The sequence below is a fragment of the Balaenoptera ricei genome, chromosome 4 (assembly GCF_028023285.1).
Source record: "Balaenoptera ricei isolate mBalRic1 chromosome 4, mBalRic1.hap2, whole genome shotgun sequence".
Lineage (NCBI taxonomy): Eukaryota > Metazoa > Chordata > Mammalia > Artiodactyla > Balaenopteridae > Balaenoptera > Balaenoptera ricei.
Window position 1 is genome coordinate 106788285 of NC_082642.1, and position 21002 is coordinate 106809286.

Here is a 21002-nt window from a genome sequence, read left to right on the forward strand (position 1 = left end):
AGTTGTGGCACGTGGGCTCAGTAGTTGTGGCTCACAGGCTCTAGAGCGCAGGCTCAGTAGTTGTGGCACATGGGCTTAGTTGCTCCGTGGCATGTGGGATCTTCCCAGACCAGGGTTTGAACCCGTGCCCCTGCACTGGCAAGGTGGATTCTTAACCACTGCACCATCAGGGAAGTCCACAGATTTTTTTTTTCCGGGTCCTAATAAATGTCACATTGCCAAACTTGATGCAAAATAGTAGTGAAGTTTGGAAGTCATTTTTTTCCAAATCTAAAATACTGAAGTGGTTTAGTCAAACAGGACAAGGCACAACAACTTCTCCTTTGAGGGGCATCAGGACTTTCTGACGACTGTAGATTTTTTTTTTTTTTAATTTACTTATTTTTATTATTTATTTATTTATTTTTTGGCTGTGTTGGGTCTTCGTTTCTGTGCGAGGGATTCCTCTAGCTGTGGCAAGTGGGGGTCACTCTTCATCGCGGTGCGCGGGCCTCTCACTGTCACGGCCTCTCGTTGCGGAGCACAGGCTCCAGACGCGCAGGCTCAGTAGTTGTGGCTCACGGGCCTAGTTGCTCCGTGGCATGTGGGATCTTCCCAGATCAGGGCTCGAACCCGTGTGCCCTGCATTAGCAGGCAGATTCTCAACCACTGCGCCACCAGGGAAGCCCACGACTGTAGTTTTTAAAACACTATTTTATATTTGGAAGCAAGCAGGAGCACTCGTATAAAATGAGGTAGGTATCCCTTTCAGAGGAGAGCTTTCTTATTTTCATTTCACGCAGTGTTTACCAATCTTTTTTGTATATGGGCCCATTCAGGAAAAGGAAAAATTTACCAATGACTTGTTTTTTCCCATTCAAAGTAGGAAAAAAAAAAATTAGCCTTGTTTAGTCCCAGAAGGAGGAAAAGTGGGTTTTTTCCCATTTAATTACTTTAGTAAACAGAAAAATGCTGATGAGAAAATTAACAAGGGTTTTTAGCCACCTAACTGTTCCTTTTTGGTGATATCTGAGAAGTAGGCAGGCAGAGGAGCTATTCTAATTTTTATTTAATTAGTAGACTTTATTATTTGTACTGGTTTTAGGTTTACAGAAAAATTGAGCAGAAAGTACAGAAAATACCGATAAATCCCTTCACTCTTCCAGCCCCTCTGCACTCCCCTCCCCCAGTTTCCCCATCATTAATATCTTGCATTAGTGTGGTGACTTTGTTACGATTGGTGAACCAATATTGACATATTCACTAAAATTCTTCATTTACATAAGAGTTCACTTTTCGTCATGCAGATTCAATGGATTTTAACAAATTCATGACATCATGAATCCATCATTACAGTATCATGTAGAAGAGTTTCACTACCTACATATTCCCTGTGCTTCACCTATTCACCTTCCCCAACCACTGATCTTTTTATTGTCTCCATAGTTTTGCCTTTTCTATAATGTCACATAGTTGGAATTATACAGTATGTAGCCTCTTCAGATTGGCTTCTTTCACTTAGCAATATGTATTTAAGTTCCTCCATATCTTTTTGTGCCTTGATAACTCATTTCTTATCCTTGAATAATATTCCACTGTATGGATATACCACAATTTGTTTATCCATTTCCAATCGAAGGACAACTTGGTTGCTTCCAGTTTTTGACAATAATTTGTTTGTTTGTTTAGCTTCTATAAACATTCACGTGCAGGTTTTTGCATGAATATAAGTTTTCAACTCATTTGGGTAAACACCTAAGGGGACAATTGTTGGATCATGTGGTAAGCCTATGTTTAGCTTTGTAAGAAACTGCCAAACTGTTCCAAAGTGGCTGTACCATTTTGCATTCCCACCAGCAACAGAGTTCTAGTTACTCCACACACTTGTTAGCATTTGGTGTTGTCAGTCTTTTGGATTTTGGCTATTCTAATAGGAATATAGTGGTATCTTGTGTTAATTTGCAAGTCCCTAATGACATAAGATGTTGAGCATCTTTTCATATGCTTATTTGCCATCTGTATATTCTCTATCACCTCTTGTGTGGTGTCTGTTCAGATCTATTGCCCACTTCTTAATTGGGTTGTTTTCTTATTGTTGAGTTTTAAGAGTTCTTTGCATAGTTTGAATACAAGTCCTTTATCAGATATGTGTTTGCAAATATTTTCTCACATTCTCTGGCTAGTCTTTTTATTCTCTTAAAGTTTTCTAATTTTTTAAGCGTTATAGAATTTTAGAACTTACAAAACTTGTTCAAATGTTGTATCTCATTGCATCCACAAAAAATGATCCCTGGAAGCAGATGTTATAATGCCCACGTTAGAGAGGAAATAAAGAGGTGAGGTGATTTGATTCTGGTTATGTAGGGGCTCAGTGTACAGAGGGGGGAAAGCTTTGCCCTGATCAATGGGATTTGGGGGCTGCCTGTGGTGTGTTGGCACCGTACTTGCTAGGTGTTACAGGGCTGTACAAAATAACTCCCTCTCCTTCCCACTTGGCTGTCTGATTCCTGGAGATGTCTGTTTTCTGCTTGCAGTGAGCTAAAGATTTATATTAAAGAGTACCCTGGTTTTCAGAGATCCCACATCTAGCATCCCCATCCCACATCCCTCAGTGAATGATGGGGTTCAGGGCAGGCCACCCCAAAACATGCCACTTTGGCATATTGATTGTTTTGAATTAAAGTCAAGATAGCCAGTACAAGAAGGACACTCTGATCCTCCTTCGTTCCCCAGAAAGCAGGAAATATATCTCCCAAGTGAAAAGTACCCTCTCTATACTGGGAGGAAGAGACATCCTTATCATTATAGATAGGGACTTCAGGGCTGAGAAGGCTGTGTAAACAAACCTTGTTACACTAATAAGACAAGGCAAACCTTGTCTTCACTTATTTACTACCCCAAGCCTAAACTTCTTTACCTTGCCAATTCTTCACAAATTCATTATTTCTTTGTCTAAAAGGTATAAAAGCTGCCTGCTTTGGTCACTTCTTTGAGTTTCATATTTTTTAATGAATTCTCCTATATACCAAGTTAAATTTGGTTTTCTCCTGTTAATCTGTTCTATGTCAATTTAATTATTAGGTCATTCAAAGAGCCTAGAGGGAAGGAGGGAAAAGTTTTCCTGCCCTCCATGGGGTGACTCCACCAGCTCTCAGTCTCCATCTTGGGGTGCCTGTGGTCCAGATCCCACTGGGGTGCAACTACTTTAAGACAAGAGATTTCAAAATGTTCTTTCTTTTTTTTAGAGTCCAAGGTGATTGTCCTGGAAACTCCCTGTCCTCCTTTGGTGAAACAAACAAACAAACAAACCATGACAAACAATACCAAAATGAAAAAGTGAAACCGCTCTCTTTTTGTGAGCGGACATACTGCATTTTGGCTTATTTGTGAGTGAGCACATCAACTAGGGGTTGCTGATCTCCATTTTACTCTAGTCTCAGCCTCTCCAGAGGTTGGTACCACACTTTGAGACTCATGGCACATTAGGAGGCTGCATAAACTCTTTCAGTGTATCACTAGTAGTAAAGGAACCATGATGGTAACTCTGCACTATAGATAACCCCAATGACATCACCCATGCACAGGGGTCCACATGCCAACTGCTGCCCACCTGGATGTTCGGATCCAGCCTAAGGCAGTGTCAGGGTCTCCAGCTTCACATCTTTCCTGAGCCTAGAGATTTAAAGTTCCCTTTCTTCTTGTTCTTGGCTGAATCAGATTAAACAAAGACAGCATTAGCACTACAAAGAATTTAATGGAGTGGTTAATGGTATGGGTGATGTCACTAGGAATTTGGCAGCATCTGAGAGAAATAATCATGACTTGACAACCCTTCTTTCAGAAAGCAAAATTGCCTGGTTCTGGTTATACCAGTTGTTACTGGCTTCCCCGCCTGCAAAAATGTCACACTAATTCCAACGGGGTTGTTTACACAAGTGGAAAAAATCTGACTCTTTGATAACATGTTTCAGTTGCAACCCTTTTAATGACACTCAGAGGCCTTCCAGTAAGAGAGACATTTCCTCCAAACTAAGGGAGCAGTTATCTGGAAACGGTGCCCTTCCTCGGTAAGGTTATTTATGTTCATTGGGCTAATGGTTTTTGTCCAGTAATACATTTAAATTGCTTTTCATTTTACAGTTATGCTTTGCTATCACATTTCAGAAAGTGGCTTCTCTTCCTCTGTACAGCAGGCTGTTTCCTCAACTATGAGATGACAGCATTGTCCTTTCGAAGTCATTTGAAATAGACTCGGTCTTAGCCATCTCTCAGGAGAATATTCTCTGGCTGATCATCACAGCCAAGTGGAAAGTACAGATGAACTCAGGCTGTCTGGTAGCTCCTTTCGCTCTCTGGTTCCCTGGAGGCCCTGCAGCAGGGCGATGGTGAACCTGTTGATCTGGGACGGAGCCCGACATTCAGAACTCTGACGTTACCTGAGAAATAGGCCCCCAACTTGGGTATAAGAAGTGCAACGATCAAGAGGAGACACTGCAAATGATTCATAAACTGAGTCACACTTACCTGGTGTGGATGACAAAGAAAAAGAGGGCTCTGTGGAAATGAACATGATTAGGTTTATACAACATTGTAGCAGAGGTTGCTCAGTTAAACTGATAGCTCATGGGGCAGTTGGGAAAAAATCATATTCTTTTTTTTAAATCATATTCTTTTAAAGCTAAAAAAAAAGGTGGATTAGGCTGTGGAATGAATTTGAAGCACATATAATTCTATTCAAACATATTGGGTAATAACTGTAATATAAGTGCTATAATACACTAGCTTTATTTTTAAAAACAGAGGTAAAAATGTACGTGAAAATGGATCACGCTTCTGCCTGATTTCCAAACTGAGAACAGTGTGTGTATATGGTAAGTTTTGAAGCTACAGGCATACCTCATTTTATTGCACTTCACAGATTATGCATTTTTAACAAATTGTAAGTTTGTGGCAACCTTACGTCGAATAAGTCTATTGGCACCGTTTTTTCCCAAGAGCATTTGCTCACTTCGTGACCCTGTGTCACATTTTGGAAATTCTCAAAATAGTTCAAACTCTTTCATTATTATATTTGCTATGGTGATCTGTGATCAGTGACCTTTGACGTTGCTACAACGACTTGCTAAAGGCTCAGTTGAGGATCAGCATTTTTTAGCAATAAAGTATTTTTAAATTAAGGTATATCCTTTTTTTTTTGACATAATGCCTTTGCACATTTAATAGACTACAATATAGTGTAAACATAACTTGTATAGGCATAGGCACTGAGAAACCAGAAAACTCTTGTGGACTCGCTTTATTGCAGTGGTCTGGAATCGAATCCGCAATATCTCTGAGGTATACCTGTAAATGGTTTAAGCTCATATGAGGAGGTTGACATTCAAGTTAAAAAGTTTTAACTTTAATATATAATTGACTAGGAAGCAAAGAAAAGGGACCAAGAAGTGTAAACTGCGTTGCTGATCTGTAGCAGTTTAATCTCAGGAAACTTGGCTCTGTTCCAAGACTTGGAGGATTGCGATGGCAGCCAGCGCTCTTCAGCAGGGAAAGGTGAGCCGCTGGGGAAAATCGGTTCCCTGCTCCGTGACTCGGGCATCTCCCAGGGCCCCGCCCGCTGTGCAATCTTGCCACTTGGTTGGCTCTGCCTTTGGCTGCAGGTGAAGGGCTGCTCTTCCCCAGGAAATAATATTCATCAGCTAATTTATGACTCAGTTCATCCCGCCCCACCAATTACCGACGCTGCTCTCTGCGGTAGGCTCAAAAGCTGGGACAGATTCCGTCTAAAATAGATCTTTGGCTGAGGAGCAGGTCGTGGGGGAAGCAGGCAAGAATGTCACACAAAGGCGACTCGGGAGAGAAGAGTGCACAGACCAGTTGTTTTTTCAAAGAAGGCATATGGAATATTGGATGTGTGTGTAGGAGTGAAAGAGGAACGCCAAAATAGTAATCCACATGGATAAATGCCCATACACAGAAGAAAAAGATCTTGGTCTGATTCCAGTTTGAATGGTGTCCCTAGGGACGACTGTGGCATGCGTAAGAGAGACAACCGCTCTGCATTCCCCTTCGAATTTCAGGTGTCACACCAGGTGGGCTGGTGCCAGCGTTTGAAGACCCTCGTCTTCACTGTTGCTTCAGCCACGGTCCTCGGCACATGCTAGCCACTCGGGAAATGTTGTTGCATATGTGACCCACTCATTTGAAGTCAGACCTTTGGGATGTGGGGAGAGGAAGACCAGTGAAGACTTTTGGGCAACACAGATCCCACTGACTTGAGCCTTCGGGGGCCACAGACAGAGGCCTGATGAACTTTGAATTAAACTCTTTAAAGTTCTAGAACTTTTCTGAATTCAGACATAAATTACAAGGCAGTTTCCATACCTAAGAGATAATCTTAATTCCTAAAGCAGATGATTTTGGAGTTAAAGAACTCCTTTAACTATCAATCCCTAAAATGGGGATTTTGATTTGGCCGTACTGAGGTAAATATTGAGCTTAAAAATTAGATTCATGGCCTTCAATACACGGGAGGTAACGCGGAAGAGTTCTAGGTAAGAATAGGTTCTTCCGGGCTTCCCTGGTGGCGCAGTGGTTGAGAATCTGCCTGCCAATGCAGGGGACACGGGTTCGAGCCCTGGTCTGGGAGTATCCCACGTGCCGCGGAGCAACTAGGCCCGTGAGCCACAACTACTGAGCCTGCGCGTCTGGAGCCTGTGCTCCGCAACAAGAGAGGCCGCGATAGTGAGAGGCCCGTGCACCGCGGTGAAGAGTGGCCCCCGCTTGCCGCAACTAGAGAAAGCCCTCGCACAGAAACGAAGACCCAACACAGCCAAAAAAAAAAAAAAAAAAAAGAATAGGTTCTTCCTTTCCAAAGGCTGAGGATTAGCAAGACTCACGTGCCGGATTGAGACCCAAATTGAAATGGTGGCAGCACACATCAAGAAACAAGAATCTTCCCCACTAGTTCCTTGGAGCGAAGCATTTCTTGAGTCATTCACCCAGCCATAAAAACCTTACAGATATTCTCAGTGGAGAAGAAAAAAAGAAAGGGAAAACAGAAAACAGCTTTTGTGCATGGAGGGTATGGAAGTGGGAAGGTGTGCTGTCTCAGCAAGATGCAAGCAAGAGCTGGGACTAAGGTAGGGAAGAGATGCATAGCCCACGGAGAAGGAAAAGAAAGTCGGGGAGTCATATTATCTGGCTCCAGGATTACCTCTCTAACCCTAAGGCCAAATGCTTAAACTGTGCTGCTTGACCTTGCGATTTCGGATATTCTCCAGACGTCATGGCAAGGTTGTAGCCGATGTGCTATCTAACTGCACATCAGTCCCGGAATTAGCATAGCTGGGAGGTTCCATACCCTGGGACACACATAAAAGAAACATATGCTGCATCATGGATCGTCCCCAAAGGCTTTTATCACATTTTTGTCATTCTCAGAGATCTGAGAAATTAAAAGAATTTTATTCTTTTAAAGTAAAACAGTAACACACCCATTTTTTTTTTAAGTCTTCAAAATGCAGATTATCAAGTTTCACATGCACTTATATGTAACTTCTTTCTGACAGTCTTTGATTTCCATGCCCAGCCTCATCTGTATTGTATTTCAGTGGACCATTTCTAAACCCCACTAGATTATGTATCCTCAGAAGACTGTCTTGTTGGTGATTAGCGGTCCAATAGCAGGCCTCCGCCGCAGATTTGCGGAACGACTGGATTGTTGTAAGAGCATGACAGCAATTTAATGGCCGTGCCATATCGGTAAAGAACTCTTCTGGAGACAAAGCAAGTGAGTGAACTAATTTTCATGGGCTCTGAAACAGAGAAGTGGATGAAGAACTGTTTTTAAGGCATTTTATTCTAACAACACAGTTTTGATTTTGACTCATACACAATACAGGTTTAATACAGGTGAGGCTAGGATTGGTGTGTTAAGTACTTCATATTCTATTTACAAGAGGGGTTTAGATTTCTGAGGACTTGTCAGAGTATCACTTTTATTTTTAATATATTGTTATAAATACCTAAGCCAAGATACAGTATGGGAGAAGTGAAAGTTTAAAGTTATTTTGTAAAACTCCATCTAAACTTCTCCAGTATTTATCTCAAAGATTATATCTCGGAGGAAAAAAAATTTAATTATATCAGTTTTGCTTTTCTATTATATTTCAAATAGATGCTTCATATTAGATGGTAAATTATTACCTATTTTTGTATCTACTGAGTATATTTTAATTGTTTTTAATGTATTTTTTCAGTGCTTTCATATGTTTATTTCTGGAAGGTATGAATTGTTATCTGTTTAATGTCTTTCATAAGCACCACAGATATGATGCCCAATAGTAGGAAAAAATCAGGAAATTATACTCAAGCATATTTCTTGGAAATATTTTCATGCTGGCTTTAAAACCATTTAACTTTGGCTTCAAAACCATTTTGACTTTTAGACACTGAACTCTAAAGACCTGTTTGTATGAAATTTCCCCTTCCCCCTTTCATCCTCCATCATTCTCAAGAAACTTTCAATCCCCACATTTTCTCTTCTGACTTTGCAATACATGATCCTGAGACAAAATGACCTTTTGTGAAATTCTCTAGGGTAAGGGATTGCCGAATAGATGAGCCTTAAAGTAGGAATTATCATTTTATCTCTTCCAGCAAGGGATTTCACTTTATGCTTTAATTTCTGGCCTGTTGACCCAGGACTGCAGATTTTTAAAGTCTTTGGCAACCTGCCTTCCAGAGTTCATCTAATATTTTGTCTCTACCTCTCCCCTACAAGAACAGATTTCACTCTTAAAAGTCTGAGACAGAAAATGCAGCAGGGACAGGGTTGGAGGGAAAAGTGTAAAGGACACAGTAAGTTTATAAAAGTTTTATATAGTTATAAGTTTTAGTCCTTGGGCCTTTTTAGACATTAACTACAACAAAATCATAGAAAGCAAGACCTAAATAAATTAAATAAATAAATAGCATGCTAAGGCCATTTTTCTTAAAATCTGTTTAGAAACTGTAAATTAAAAATGTCAAATACAGAGATAGCCAATTTGAACAGCGTTTTCTAATTCCAAATTATCTTCACTCCAGCATTGCTGTGGCTCATGAATTCCTTTTGCTTTGGACAAGAAACATACTTTTGGAATCGTGAGGTGATACTTAAAATGAATATTTGTGCATATCAAAATATTTGTTTTTAAAGACTATCTGAAGTATTTATACATGAAATCACACTTCTGGGATATGCGTATCTGGGGTTGGGGGATGAAATGGAGGAAAACGGGTGAAATACAGATGAAGGAATCAAGGAAATGCAGGTGCTTGAGGTTGGGTGATGGGTACGTGGAGTTCAGTATACTAGCCGCTCTATCTTTGCATATATTTGAAAATTTCCATATTTCAAAAAGGTGACAAGGTTTCCAATACATTATGATCAGCAACTTTACCTTTGTTCAATATGCATGGAAGAGAGTCAGTAGTATTAGTTTTAGCTCACTTATTGATAAGAACCATTTTATTGTTCCTTGCAAGAGATTTCATGTTCTACCCAGAAGGACAGATGTGATTGTATATGCAGGATCATAAAACCACACACATATGCACATTATCACCCTTTTCCCTAACAGAATTTATATTCCCCCAATACATTTTATTCTCAATAATTCAAAGGAAGTGTGCCGGAGTATTAGAAAATGTAATTCATTAGGCAGACAGATTTTACAGAAAAATCTTATAGTGCTACATATACAAGTATGAGTTAGCTATGTGAACTTAACCTACCGTGAGTTTTCCACAACATCAAATCCAAACAGCTTATCCCTAAGGCATCAGGACCCTAGTTCATTCTGAAGACGAAGTTATACTTAGCAACTCTTTTGAATACACTAACATATCAACCTTCCAGTTGGAATAAATATAATACAGTCAACAATGACCACTTAATGGGCATTTCCGTTACAGGCCCCATGCGAACATTTTCATATGTATTTCCTTTTCATCCCAGTAGTGGTGTTAAGAAGTTATTATTAACCACCATCATTTAGGTAAGTGAAGTGCGATTCAGGGAGGTTAAGAAACCCAGCGGTAGATGGGTGGAGCCACACTTTGGAGCCAAGTCTGTCTGAATGCAACGGCTGTGACATAATTATACTATGTATGTATTTATACACTGTGTGTGCATGCGCACAATTGTGTGCCAATCCAAAGGATTAAAAAAAAAAAAAAAAAAAAGCATATCCAAGGTTCTAAGGTTCAGGAACATCATATTCACCAAACTTGAGGCCTGAGTTTATACTACAGTTCTTAACGATACTACTTCCATCCTTTTATTACAGTTCGGGGAAAGATGGTATGCTCAGGCAGGTCACACTTTCCCAAGGAGCCTCTCCTCCTGTGCAGCAGACTGAAGCATGTTTTCCTTCTTCTGTAGGGCTGATTTCTGCTCCACACGTTCGGCAAAAGCAACCAGCGCTGCTCATACAATGGTGAATCTCAGGTAAAGTTTAGGGGAGACCATCATTTGGTATTCTAAAATAGTTGAAAGGTCTTATTTGTATTAAAGTATTTTCCCTACTGTTTTTAGCAAATATGGTATATTGAAGGCACATACACTATGGCCAGTAGTGTGAACCAAAAAAAAAAAAAAAAAAAGAATAATATCTTTAAAATATTTCAAATTTTTATTAAATATTTTTTATTCAGTTTTAAGATCACAGTTAAAGTACTTTAGCATGTTATACACATGACTTACATGTGCAATTTTTAGAAATATCAAATTAAGTATAAGATTTTGAAGAAAGAAATTATATAAATGTGTATATTGACTTTTACTACACATACATCTAAGAAAGCAATAATTCTGTTGTACCATTAAGTGGAAATCATTTATTACATGGCATGTTTACACCAACTCTAAAGAGAACCAAGCCAATTTCTGAAAGCAAAAAAAATGAGCGATTCGGTCATGCTGAAAACTGTCAACAGACTTAAGACCTGGTGGTCAAATGAAGCTGTGGTTAATTTATGACAGGTAAGTAAGCAATTCAAACCTATGGGAAAAGTTCATAATCTGGTATGTGGACTCTCAGGTGATTTTTATTCGTTTTTGACAGATTCCTGAGAGCAAGACATTAGTGCTAAGGAAATGAGAAACATGTTGCCGAGCATGTGCTGAGCTCCAGATCACAATCCCCCACCCCAGTTCTGCCACTGCGAGCTGAGGCACTAAAGTGAGGTGTCAGGGGACGTGAGCACCCCCCTGGGGCCGCAAGGGGAGGTCATGGTTAGTCCACGAAACGCGTGCCTCTGTGATTTAGGTTAGAGCTTGTGAGGTAAGATGTGTGGTGCGGTGCAGTGGGGGCGTGTGGAGGCATGGAATTAGGTCCTTGCGCCTCGGTAACCAGTTCTGGCCCAATTTATTAGAAAATCTTTGGAAAGAGTAGTAATGTTCACAATAACTAATTCTGTGCATAAAGATCAATTTAAGGGCAGGATCAATTTTGACCACTGACTGCAACAAGAAAGCAGTGGCCACCGAACTTCTAAGTACAAGGTTTCCTCTTTTCAATTATTAGTATAAATCATACCACCAGAAATAAAATTTGGCCAGGAGAGGAAACTTTTTTGTATGTGTGAAGAAAATGTATATTTATATTTTTAAGGAAAGCGTAGCACAAACAGATGGAGGCGTATGAGGGGAATCAAATGTACTTGTCTTGTTGTTCACTCTTTTGCTGCTTCTTTTTCTAAAATGTAAGATAATGTCCCCAGTGAAAAGGACAAGGTCATTTAATACGGGGTATAATAAACTTCGCTATCACTTCCAAACTATATAAAAGCTAAGCAGTCCATCAAACCCTGAATACTTCACCAGACATATCTGGTAAGATGAACTGAACAACTGTTTCTTTTTTTATTATAAGTATGATGTTAGTCAATCTAAATAAGATAACTGTAAAAAAAAAAAAAAAAAAAATCCCCAAACTCAAATAAACACAAAATCCAAATCTAATTCTTTGGGAATGCTTGTATAAATAAAAGCAACACCTAATTAACAATTAGTACACTCTTTATAAGGTGCAAAACAAGATCCTATGTGGGGAAAGCTAAATTTTAATTCCCACCTAGCAGTCACTCTGAATACTTTATAGGTCAAATGTAATAAGAGCATTTGCTTTTTCTACTGCCCATTTTCAGCAATACATTGTTCTCTCTGGAGAAGGTGGTTTGGGAAGTCAAAACACTGCAGCGGAAAATAGTGGCACTGAAGGTAGAAGCAAAAAAAGACAAACCTTTGAAACAGGACTTACTGAAATTAACCGTTAAAGCCGAGGTAGCCCATTAGGATTGGCCTCATCTGAGGGCTCGGTGGAGCAGTGCAATCAAAGGTGAGCCTCCTCACAGCGTCACGTACACCCCGACTTCCCCTTCACGAGTGATGACTCCAGGCCTTGCACGACTTCCTTCCTCTTCCCCCACGAAGCGGCGACGCTTCCCCTTGGCTGTATGGATGCTGGCCTCCAGCCTCCAGCCGCTGGTCTCCAGAACACTTAGGATTCATACAGTAGTTTAGCAGGCAGCATGGTCCCACTGCTTCACATTAATGCCAAATGCCAAACTTGGAACAGAGTTACTTGATATTCCCCATCCCTCCCCCGGAACTGTATAAACAAAACATGTCATTCAGTTTTCAGCTTACTCCTAGTGCTGTATCGATTTATAATTTGCTTGAGATTTTACATAGGTGCAAACATTTCCAGAGGATAAGCCAAGGACTACAGAGTGCAAACAAAATGTTCTATGACTCAGGCAGAGTGACATCTGACTTGATAAGAGAGTGACGGGGATTACACAAGTTGGATTCTAAATAACCGGACCAGTTCAGATGCTCCTTTTTGTTCATAGTGTTCCATCACTTTTTTTCTCTGCAGCAGTTTTAATGGCAGGAACTATAATAACAGTGATAACGTGGGAATGAGTTCAGCATGGCTTTGAGGGGGCACTGGTAGAAAGCTCATCTGAGGGAATTAAATAAATATATTTTCGGGGCGGGGGGGGGAAAGACTGTCAGAATTACAACGGTAATGATATATCCTTTAAAAAAGAGGGCTTTAAAGAATTCACCATTTTGATCTAAAATCTGGGAACTAACCTAGTTTGGGGATAAGAACCTGTGTCTTCAAAGTGGCTGTGGGACCTTTTTCCTTTTCCTGGCCTCATTACAGTTATCCAAACAAATAAACACTTAAGAAGGGTGTCTTACAGTATTTTCTCTCTTTCACTCAGCTTCTTAGAGCTGCAGCTTCAGTAACTATAATATACTCTACACACTTCAAAATTACATAGGAAAATACCCAGAATAACTAAATAAATAAAAGGCTAAAGAAAACTGGAACAGTACTGTGTCTCCATCTGAGACTAAATCATCCACTTCCAGCAACACAGAGAAGGGCTAGGACAATTTTTTTCAAAAGATTTATATACAGGTTTGAATCCAGAAATTAAGGTTAAAAGCATAAATATTGATAATTTCAACTAGATTCAGAATGGTTTCAGAAAGATATGATACAACAATTTAGAATAAAACAAAAGCAGAAGAGCATCATATTTTGGTTTGCTTGAGATATACATAAGGTGCAACAACTTTTTCTCTTGAGGATGCTTGTGGGACAAATGTTAGTGTAGATGGTGTTTGCTGGCAGATTAAGGTACACACCATAGCAATATGATTTTCCAAAATAAAAAAGAATGAGAGGAGTGAAATGAAAATGATAAATGGGGGAGGGTACTACATGTTGGTCTGCAATATTTGTGCTAACAAATGTTGTTACCTGAAAATACCAACACCCCTCTCCAGTGGATTCAGGGCATAAGAAAAGCACTATTTTTGAAATCAAGACTTTACTCAGAGAAATGACAAGGCGAGTGTCTAAAAGACTATAAAGCTTTGCAGGATTTCTGCTACTCTCAGTGCCTAACCGCTTAAAAATTAAGCATTTCTACAAAAAGGTGTTTTTTTTTGTTTTTGTTTTTTTTCTAAAGTATCTGAAAACAGTCATATCCAGTAGGTTGCCCTCCACCCCGACCCCTGCCTAAGGGAAAAGCCACTGAGGTTTAGGAAAAGCAGATCAAGTAAGATATATTAATCACATAGAAAAAAGTAATCTTCTGTTTTGCTTCTTTTTAAAAAAGGTCCCATGAATATACAGCACTCTCTTAAGGAACTCTAGTGAAATGTAATCAGAGGACTGGAGGAGAGGGCTCTGGCAAAAATAGATCTATTCTAACATGTTCTAGAGAATAACAAGTTAGTACCATTGTCAAGGTGCATGTTCTGCACCAAACAATTTTTGTTGTTGATTTTTTTTTTTTTTTTGGATTTCAGCTAATTATAATTTTTAAATCACTGCTAGCAAGTGGTCCAGAAACTCCAACAGCCACCAACACTGGGACCCAGCAATTTTCAAACATTAACTTTGTGTTTCGAAATTTAGAAAATATTAATACAACGGCATCATAGTAAAAATCTCATGCTAAAATCTGGGGTTGCTCACCTGATTTATTTCTATGTGAATGGGGCTAAGCTTCTGCCTCTGATTAACCTTGCTTACTAATTCCTTCTTCCTCCATGCCCACAAGGAATATGCATTTTTGAGGACACCATTCCAATGCCCTGATGCCCTCTCTACCTGCTTTGAAAAAAAGGTCCAAATCTCTCTATTCTTTTTCAGTTCTGTTAGTATGTTGTACATATTTTCCAGCACCGAAACTGAAGTAATATCTACAACCGTGAAAAGCTAAACCTAGTCAGTACTAATAAGAGTCATTTTTTTGTATGGCTATTAGGTCAAATTACGATTAGAAAAAAAAATCATCATTACAATTCAGTCAAGTATAAATAAGAAAGCTAGATAAAACCTTGTAAACTGTCACCATTTAGAGATCTAATTCAAAAGCTTCAAACTTGAACTAACACTATCAAAATTCCGCCAGTTTGAAAACCAGTAAAAATTATTGCTGGAATCCAATAATTAAAATTTGGTAGTTTGTGCTGTGATGCAAGAGTGGGGAAATACTTTGTGCTATGGAACAAATACCCTGTAAAATCTGTAGCCGCCGACTAATTTTGATTTATCACTTTGCATCTGTTGCTAAGAAACAAGATACTGTGAACATCAGGTGGTGGAGTCAATATGTTGAATGTTCTAAGCCAGTTTATCCACTTGCACTGGCATATGTATGGTTGGTTTTATGTTCAAAAGCAACAAAACATGAAAAGGAAACAGGAAACTTGCAGGTGGATCTATAACTGCAAGTCCCACTCTGGTCAGGCACACCTCCCTCATCATTTACTCAATACCTCCGTAACCACAAAAACTCAAAATGGCTCTAAAAACCTGCAGTGCCAATTAGGCTGTGCATAGCAATTGCTACCCGTCCAGTCTGTCTGGGATGGATGTAAAAGGTCTGTAGCTCAAAGTCCACACGAAGCGAGTGTGTCTTCAGTGTGTTCTGAATAGTGAAGTAATACTAAGGTCACTTCTGAATAATATTTTTCTTTTTTTGTCTGTATGAACGATCCATTGGTCACTCAGACCCCTGTGTAAAAATAAAAGAATCCTCAAGGCATGAAAAACATCAGTAATCTGTAATCTGCTGGACTCTTCCCCTGTCTGGGAAAATATCCGCCACAATTTGCCCCAAGCAAATTCTTCTTGGTCACTCAAGGCTAGGAAAAAAATTCTGCTTGTAAGAACTGTAATGTTTCTTCTTCTCTCTCTTTCTCTTTTTGCCAGCAAACTACCACTCTGGTGGCAAATACAAAAGTGCAGAATATATGGACCACGAGGCCGAGCGTACACCGCTAACAATGGTACATCTGCCTGCCCGCGCTGCTTGAGAGTCTCTGGAACAGGCTTTTTAATATTATTCTACAATATAGATGTAGGTATAACCTATTATATAAACCATCTTAGAACATAAATCTCCATGTACAAAAAAGACTAAGAATCTCTAATAATAACTAGTGCAGTGTGTCAGTTTTTGTTTTTTTGTTTTTTGTTTTTGTTTTGAAAGAATAACTAGGTAATATACGAAACTAGTTTCACACTCTCTGGTTGGTAAAAGAGATGCTGGATGAGCTACAGTAAAGGCAGCCTTTTACCAAGTTACCACCTGTTACCATCAAAAGCCTTCAATAGAAAGCAAAGCTCTAGGATCATCCCGTTCCTGCTCATTATCAGACAGATCACATCACCCTCAAAGACTCTGGGTGCTGAAAGAACCAACTGGCCCAGGGTGCCAACTTCTGCTTCAAGTGAATCTGGGCCATGTAGGGCAACAAGCACTTGTTTGCAGTCTATATTTTCCACCACATGGACTCACTAGCATCTCTCAGTAAAGACAAGGCTAGGGTAGTAGGTAAAGCACAATGTTTTACAATTAAAGGGCGCTTCACTGGTCAGCGCAAGAAATAAGTACAGGAGCCTGTGGCATTTCTTTTGGCTGTCCATCATGGGTGAGCGGAGTTGATCTCTGACCTCTGTAAAATAAGAGGAAGAAAAAGAGAGAAATCACTTATTGAGAGTACATTATCAGAAATAGGAGAGGATGATGAAATGACCAAGAAAAGCTTTCCAATATATCTTGTTTAATAGCTACTGACTTACTACTTACACCGTTTAACTAAAACTGTTTTTATTCTTAAAGCTTCTCTATTTTTCTTTTTTAAGGATTTCTTATCTCAGTTCCTCTCCTACAACTCAACAACATACTCTGCCCCCAAACAACCACCTCCATTATGTAGAGACAAAACCTGAAGCACCAACAGATTTGGGGAAATTCCCAGGAAGTGGAAGACTTTCAGTCAAGGGCTATGGTTCTAGGATGACAATTTTCCTCTGGATCTACTTATATTAAAAAATGACACATTCCTTTCCTTGACTTGCCCAAGGGGAAGAAGACTCTCCTATACTAACCGATAACCTTCAGGCTCATTTCTTGAGATATATAATAATAAGCCCGATTTCAAAACTTAAGGCCAGTAAAAGGGATGGCCTCTGCAGACAGAGGTAAACTGTGACTGAAAAAATGAATGAAAAGAAAACACTGAAACCCCCCTAACGAAAGAGAAGTCTCAAAGGCATATGGAGGGAGAATGCATAGGGAAGAAGGCAAGTACCGACTCTGAATTTTAGTGTGTGAGAAAATCCAATCAACTTGGGCCAAAATCAACACGTATGGAGAGAGAACTCTAGACAAGACTTAAAAAAATTCATGGAAATTCTTATCATTTGGATTGGATCTACATCAAACAGATGTAGATCAAACAGTTATTTTTCATTCAGCTTGCTGTTTAATGAGTAGGAAGAAAAATACGATTTACTTCATGGTTATAAGAAAATTTCTTGGTACTTTCTATAGAGCTTCTCGTTCTAAAAAGATAGGATTGGGCACCTCCTTGACACTTCCTAATAGGTTTCCCAAGCCTCAACAATGCATACTCACTGCTCTGGCCTACGATGGTCTGCAGTGCACAGCACTGTGCTGAAAATATGGGATAGAGCAGCAGTGTTTGCACTGGTTTGACCGTTTCAATACAGTATCTTCTTCAGATTACGTGAAATAAAAGGAGCTATTTTAAAATTCAGATTGTATCTCTCCATAACTATATCCCATTTTCTTTTTCTTGATGAACAAAAAAGAAAATTAATTTCAGATAGATTACATTTGGGGATTTCAGAATCCAATGATCACTTAGCTTAAGATATTAGGAGTTTAGAAAAACAAAACGTGTTATAATCAAGTCTCTGGATTAATCTGTTTATTTACGTGGGGATGCTGTAAGAACCAACTCTTCAATATGTTCAACTCTTTGTTCGAGAAAGATGAAATTAAAATGCTGTTTTTTACTTTTAAGATTGAATATGTAACAATATTACGAAAGCAAAAAAAAAAATTTAACAAGTATTGGAAAAGGAAACATACAAAGAAAAAAAAAGTGAAAGATGAAAAGTACAATGCAAAAAAAAAAAAAAGAGCGAGCAAGAGGGAGAGAGAGAAATTGGGGTGAAAGCCCAGCTTACTCAGTGGAAAAAGAAAAGGAGGTAGGAGCATGATGGGGCTGCCACGAAGTGATGGTTCCAGCTCCCAGGGGAAGGTCAGGTGAGATTCCCCAAGAGTCTCTATGACATGACAGATGCTTGCTTAAGTGGCACGCTACAGCAAAGGCAAAGACAATGAAGTTCAAAGACTTGGATTCAGATCTTGACTCAAGTTTAGCTGTGTGCTCTTAGCAAGTTAATTAACCGCCTGTACCATCATTAAAATGGAACTAAAAAGACGCACGTGGCAGAGCTGATTTTAAGAATAAATGTAATGAGCTTCCATCCTTATGAAACTCCTAGTAAATAAACAGGCTCTCAACAAAGGTGAATTCCAATTTCCTACTTCCTGCATTCTGTAAAACTGCTTTTCTATGTTGGGTTTCTGAACCCAATATTAAGATTTCTTGTGGCAAGAATGCAGGTAATATACGTTTACCCCTGACTCTGTCGACCACCCTCTAAATTATGAACTAGGTGATTCCTAAGCAATAATTAATTGATGGGCAACCCAGGTACAATTACATTAAGCCTGCAGGTGGAGGGACGGCTGGGAGCTCTGCTTTAACAGCTTAACCGCTGAAGTTACAACTAAGATTCTCCAAGGCTGCCTGTCTAGATAGTAAGAACACTAACCATTTGTTAGGTTGATAGTAAAATTCTAATAGGCAATATTTTCTCTTGCTGATGGGAGATGTAAAAAAAAAAAAAAGAACCTTTACTCACACCATTTTTTCTATGCCTGCTAGCTAACTTAGGCAGTCATTCTCAAGAACACCTCATTTATTCATTCACCCATTCATTTGTTCATTCGTCCATTGTGTAACAGGAACTAAGGAAGCTGTGTACATGAAGAATAAAACCAGTGCTTTGCTTTCAAAGCATACTGGAAGGAGACAGATGCATCAACAAAAAACTACAACCCAGTAGTGTGGCAGCTGGTCTAAGAGAGGTGTGCACAGAGAGCGTGCAAGACTTCGGGAGGAAGACTGAGAGAAGAGGACAAAAGATAGACAGGCTGTTCACCCGAGAGGAGGACGCACAAAGGCAAGAAGCGGGCTTATCTGGACGGGAGTAAGCGATTCCACGTGACCGCAGCACAGAGAGGAAGGTGGTGGTGACATTGGAAAGGCTTGCTGCCGCTTTCTGCTGCTGCAGCTGGAAGTCACTGGGGCGGGGGCGGCTGGTTAATAGAGCAGAGGTGTCACCAGTCATGCTCAGAAGGGGACGCTGGCAGCAGCAAAGGTGACTGTGTGGTAGCCCTTCCTGAGCCCTGGATTATGACCCCCCTCTGAATTCTTACATAACCTCTTATTCCCACAATTTATGGGGGCACTTAATAACACTCAGGCATATTTTTAATTCTTTTTGCATGCGTTATGAGTTTGTCCTCTGTGCTCGACTGTAAAACTCCATGAGTGGAGAAGTGTTTGTGCATTATCTCCCTCAGAGACCTGAACAGATTTTAACAATGTCTGTCACCGTTCACTTGCTATTAGGCACTTGCAGTGTACACATGAAAAGGAATTTGACTTCTTGGAAACATCTAGAGGCTATTTGTGAGGAAGCACTAGAACTGTAATATGACAGGTAAACAGCAAGAGGCAAACAAAGCTTCCACTGGGGTCTCCTAAACCTGGATGTGAAGGAAAATGGAGCCTGACAGATGGGTAGACACGTTGGGGTAGATTTCAAGCTCTGTTGGACTGAAGACCGAAAACCTAAGAAAGAACTCATCTGTGGGTAATCCACTTTGAATAAAAACAAGAAATACCTGAATTTACAAAAGGCTTTTTTATCTTCCCAAAGGATCCATTAAGTAGCAGAACACCCAATTATATACTTAGAACTTAATATACTTTCTGTGGGGCTTCACTGAGTTCAAAAGGCTTTCATATCTGGTCTCATCTGATCCTTACAACTTTGTGATTCTTTGGGGATATCGTTATGCTAAACAGAAGATGAGAAAACTGAGGCCCAGAGAAATAAATGACTTTTTAACAAACACAGAGAGCTGAAGAAAAATCCAGGCCTTCTGCCTTCCATGAGTCAGATGCTGAGATGCTCTTTTTCCTGAACCACACTGTTTTCTTCCGCTAGTACCACCAACGCCATCCTCAATGGGGCTGTTACCATGTGCCAGTACTGGGACACTAGATTTATTCTATATAACATCTCTAAGAAATGAGAACCACTTACAGCCATAGTATAAAAGAAGAAACAGAGGACAGAGAAGTGAATGAGCTTGCTCAAGGCCTTACAGTTTTCAGGTGACAGAGGTAGGACTCAAGCTCAGGTCTGAGACCTGACTCTAAAGCTCTAATGATTAGATAATATTGCTTCTCTGCTCTCTCAGGCTTTTTCAGAAATGAAGCTTAACCACAGAATAATACTATGTTCAAAGTAAAATACTTGGTGGGCAATACTCTCTTATATTTTCCCACACTGCTAAATAGTATATATACTTTTGTTAACACCTCGTAAACAAAAGTCTCCCGAACCCCAATCATTGTGAAAAATATCACAAATCACATCAGAAAGGATGATTTGGGCTTCCATATCACTGTCTCCACCCGTGTTCCGTGAAAGGGGGTGAAGTTGAACAAGATCCCCAGAACCCAGGGCAGCGAGGTTTCCCACTGCTAACCTATGCACGTTTTCCATGGCGGCCACTTCGGCCAGTGCAGCGAGGCTGAAGAACGCAGACACGGCTGGCATCTCCGGGGTGCTGCTCCGCGTCTCCGTGGCCTCCCGGTTGTGTGAGCATTCGTCATTGCAGCCTGTCTCGGTCACCTTAGCAAGACTCCTCTGCAGTTGTTCCTTTGGTTTGTCATCTGTAACGAAAGGGAAATTCATCATGAGAGGATCGCTCTGTCCTCTCCAGAGAAGGGACGCAGAGAAAACTCAGTGTCAGACAATGTGAAA

The 21002-nt window shown here is 39.9% G+C and overlaps 1 protein-coding gene across 9 annotated transcripts in view; it reads right to left on the minus strand.

The window, feature by feature from the left end:
- Nucleotides 1-10689: 10689 nt before the first annotated feature.
- BBX (BBX high mobility group box domain containing) overlaps nucleotides 10690-21002 on the minus strand; it is a 286046-nt gene continuing 275733 nt past the window's right edge. For all 9 annotated transcript variants that reach the window (XM_059921202.1, XM_059921201.1, XM_059921206.1 and 6 more), the window contains 2 exons: nucleotides 20725-20911; nucleotides 10690-16516 (listed from right to left, as the gene is read on the minus strand). In XM_059921202.1, coding sequence (XP_059777185.1) covers nucleotides 16429-16516; nucleotides 20725-20911 — 275 coding nt within the window. In that variant the 3' untranslated portion in view covers nucleotides 10690-16428. The remainder of the gene's footprint in view (nucleotides 16517-20724; nucleotides 20912-21002) is intronic.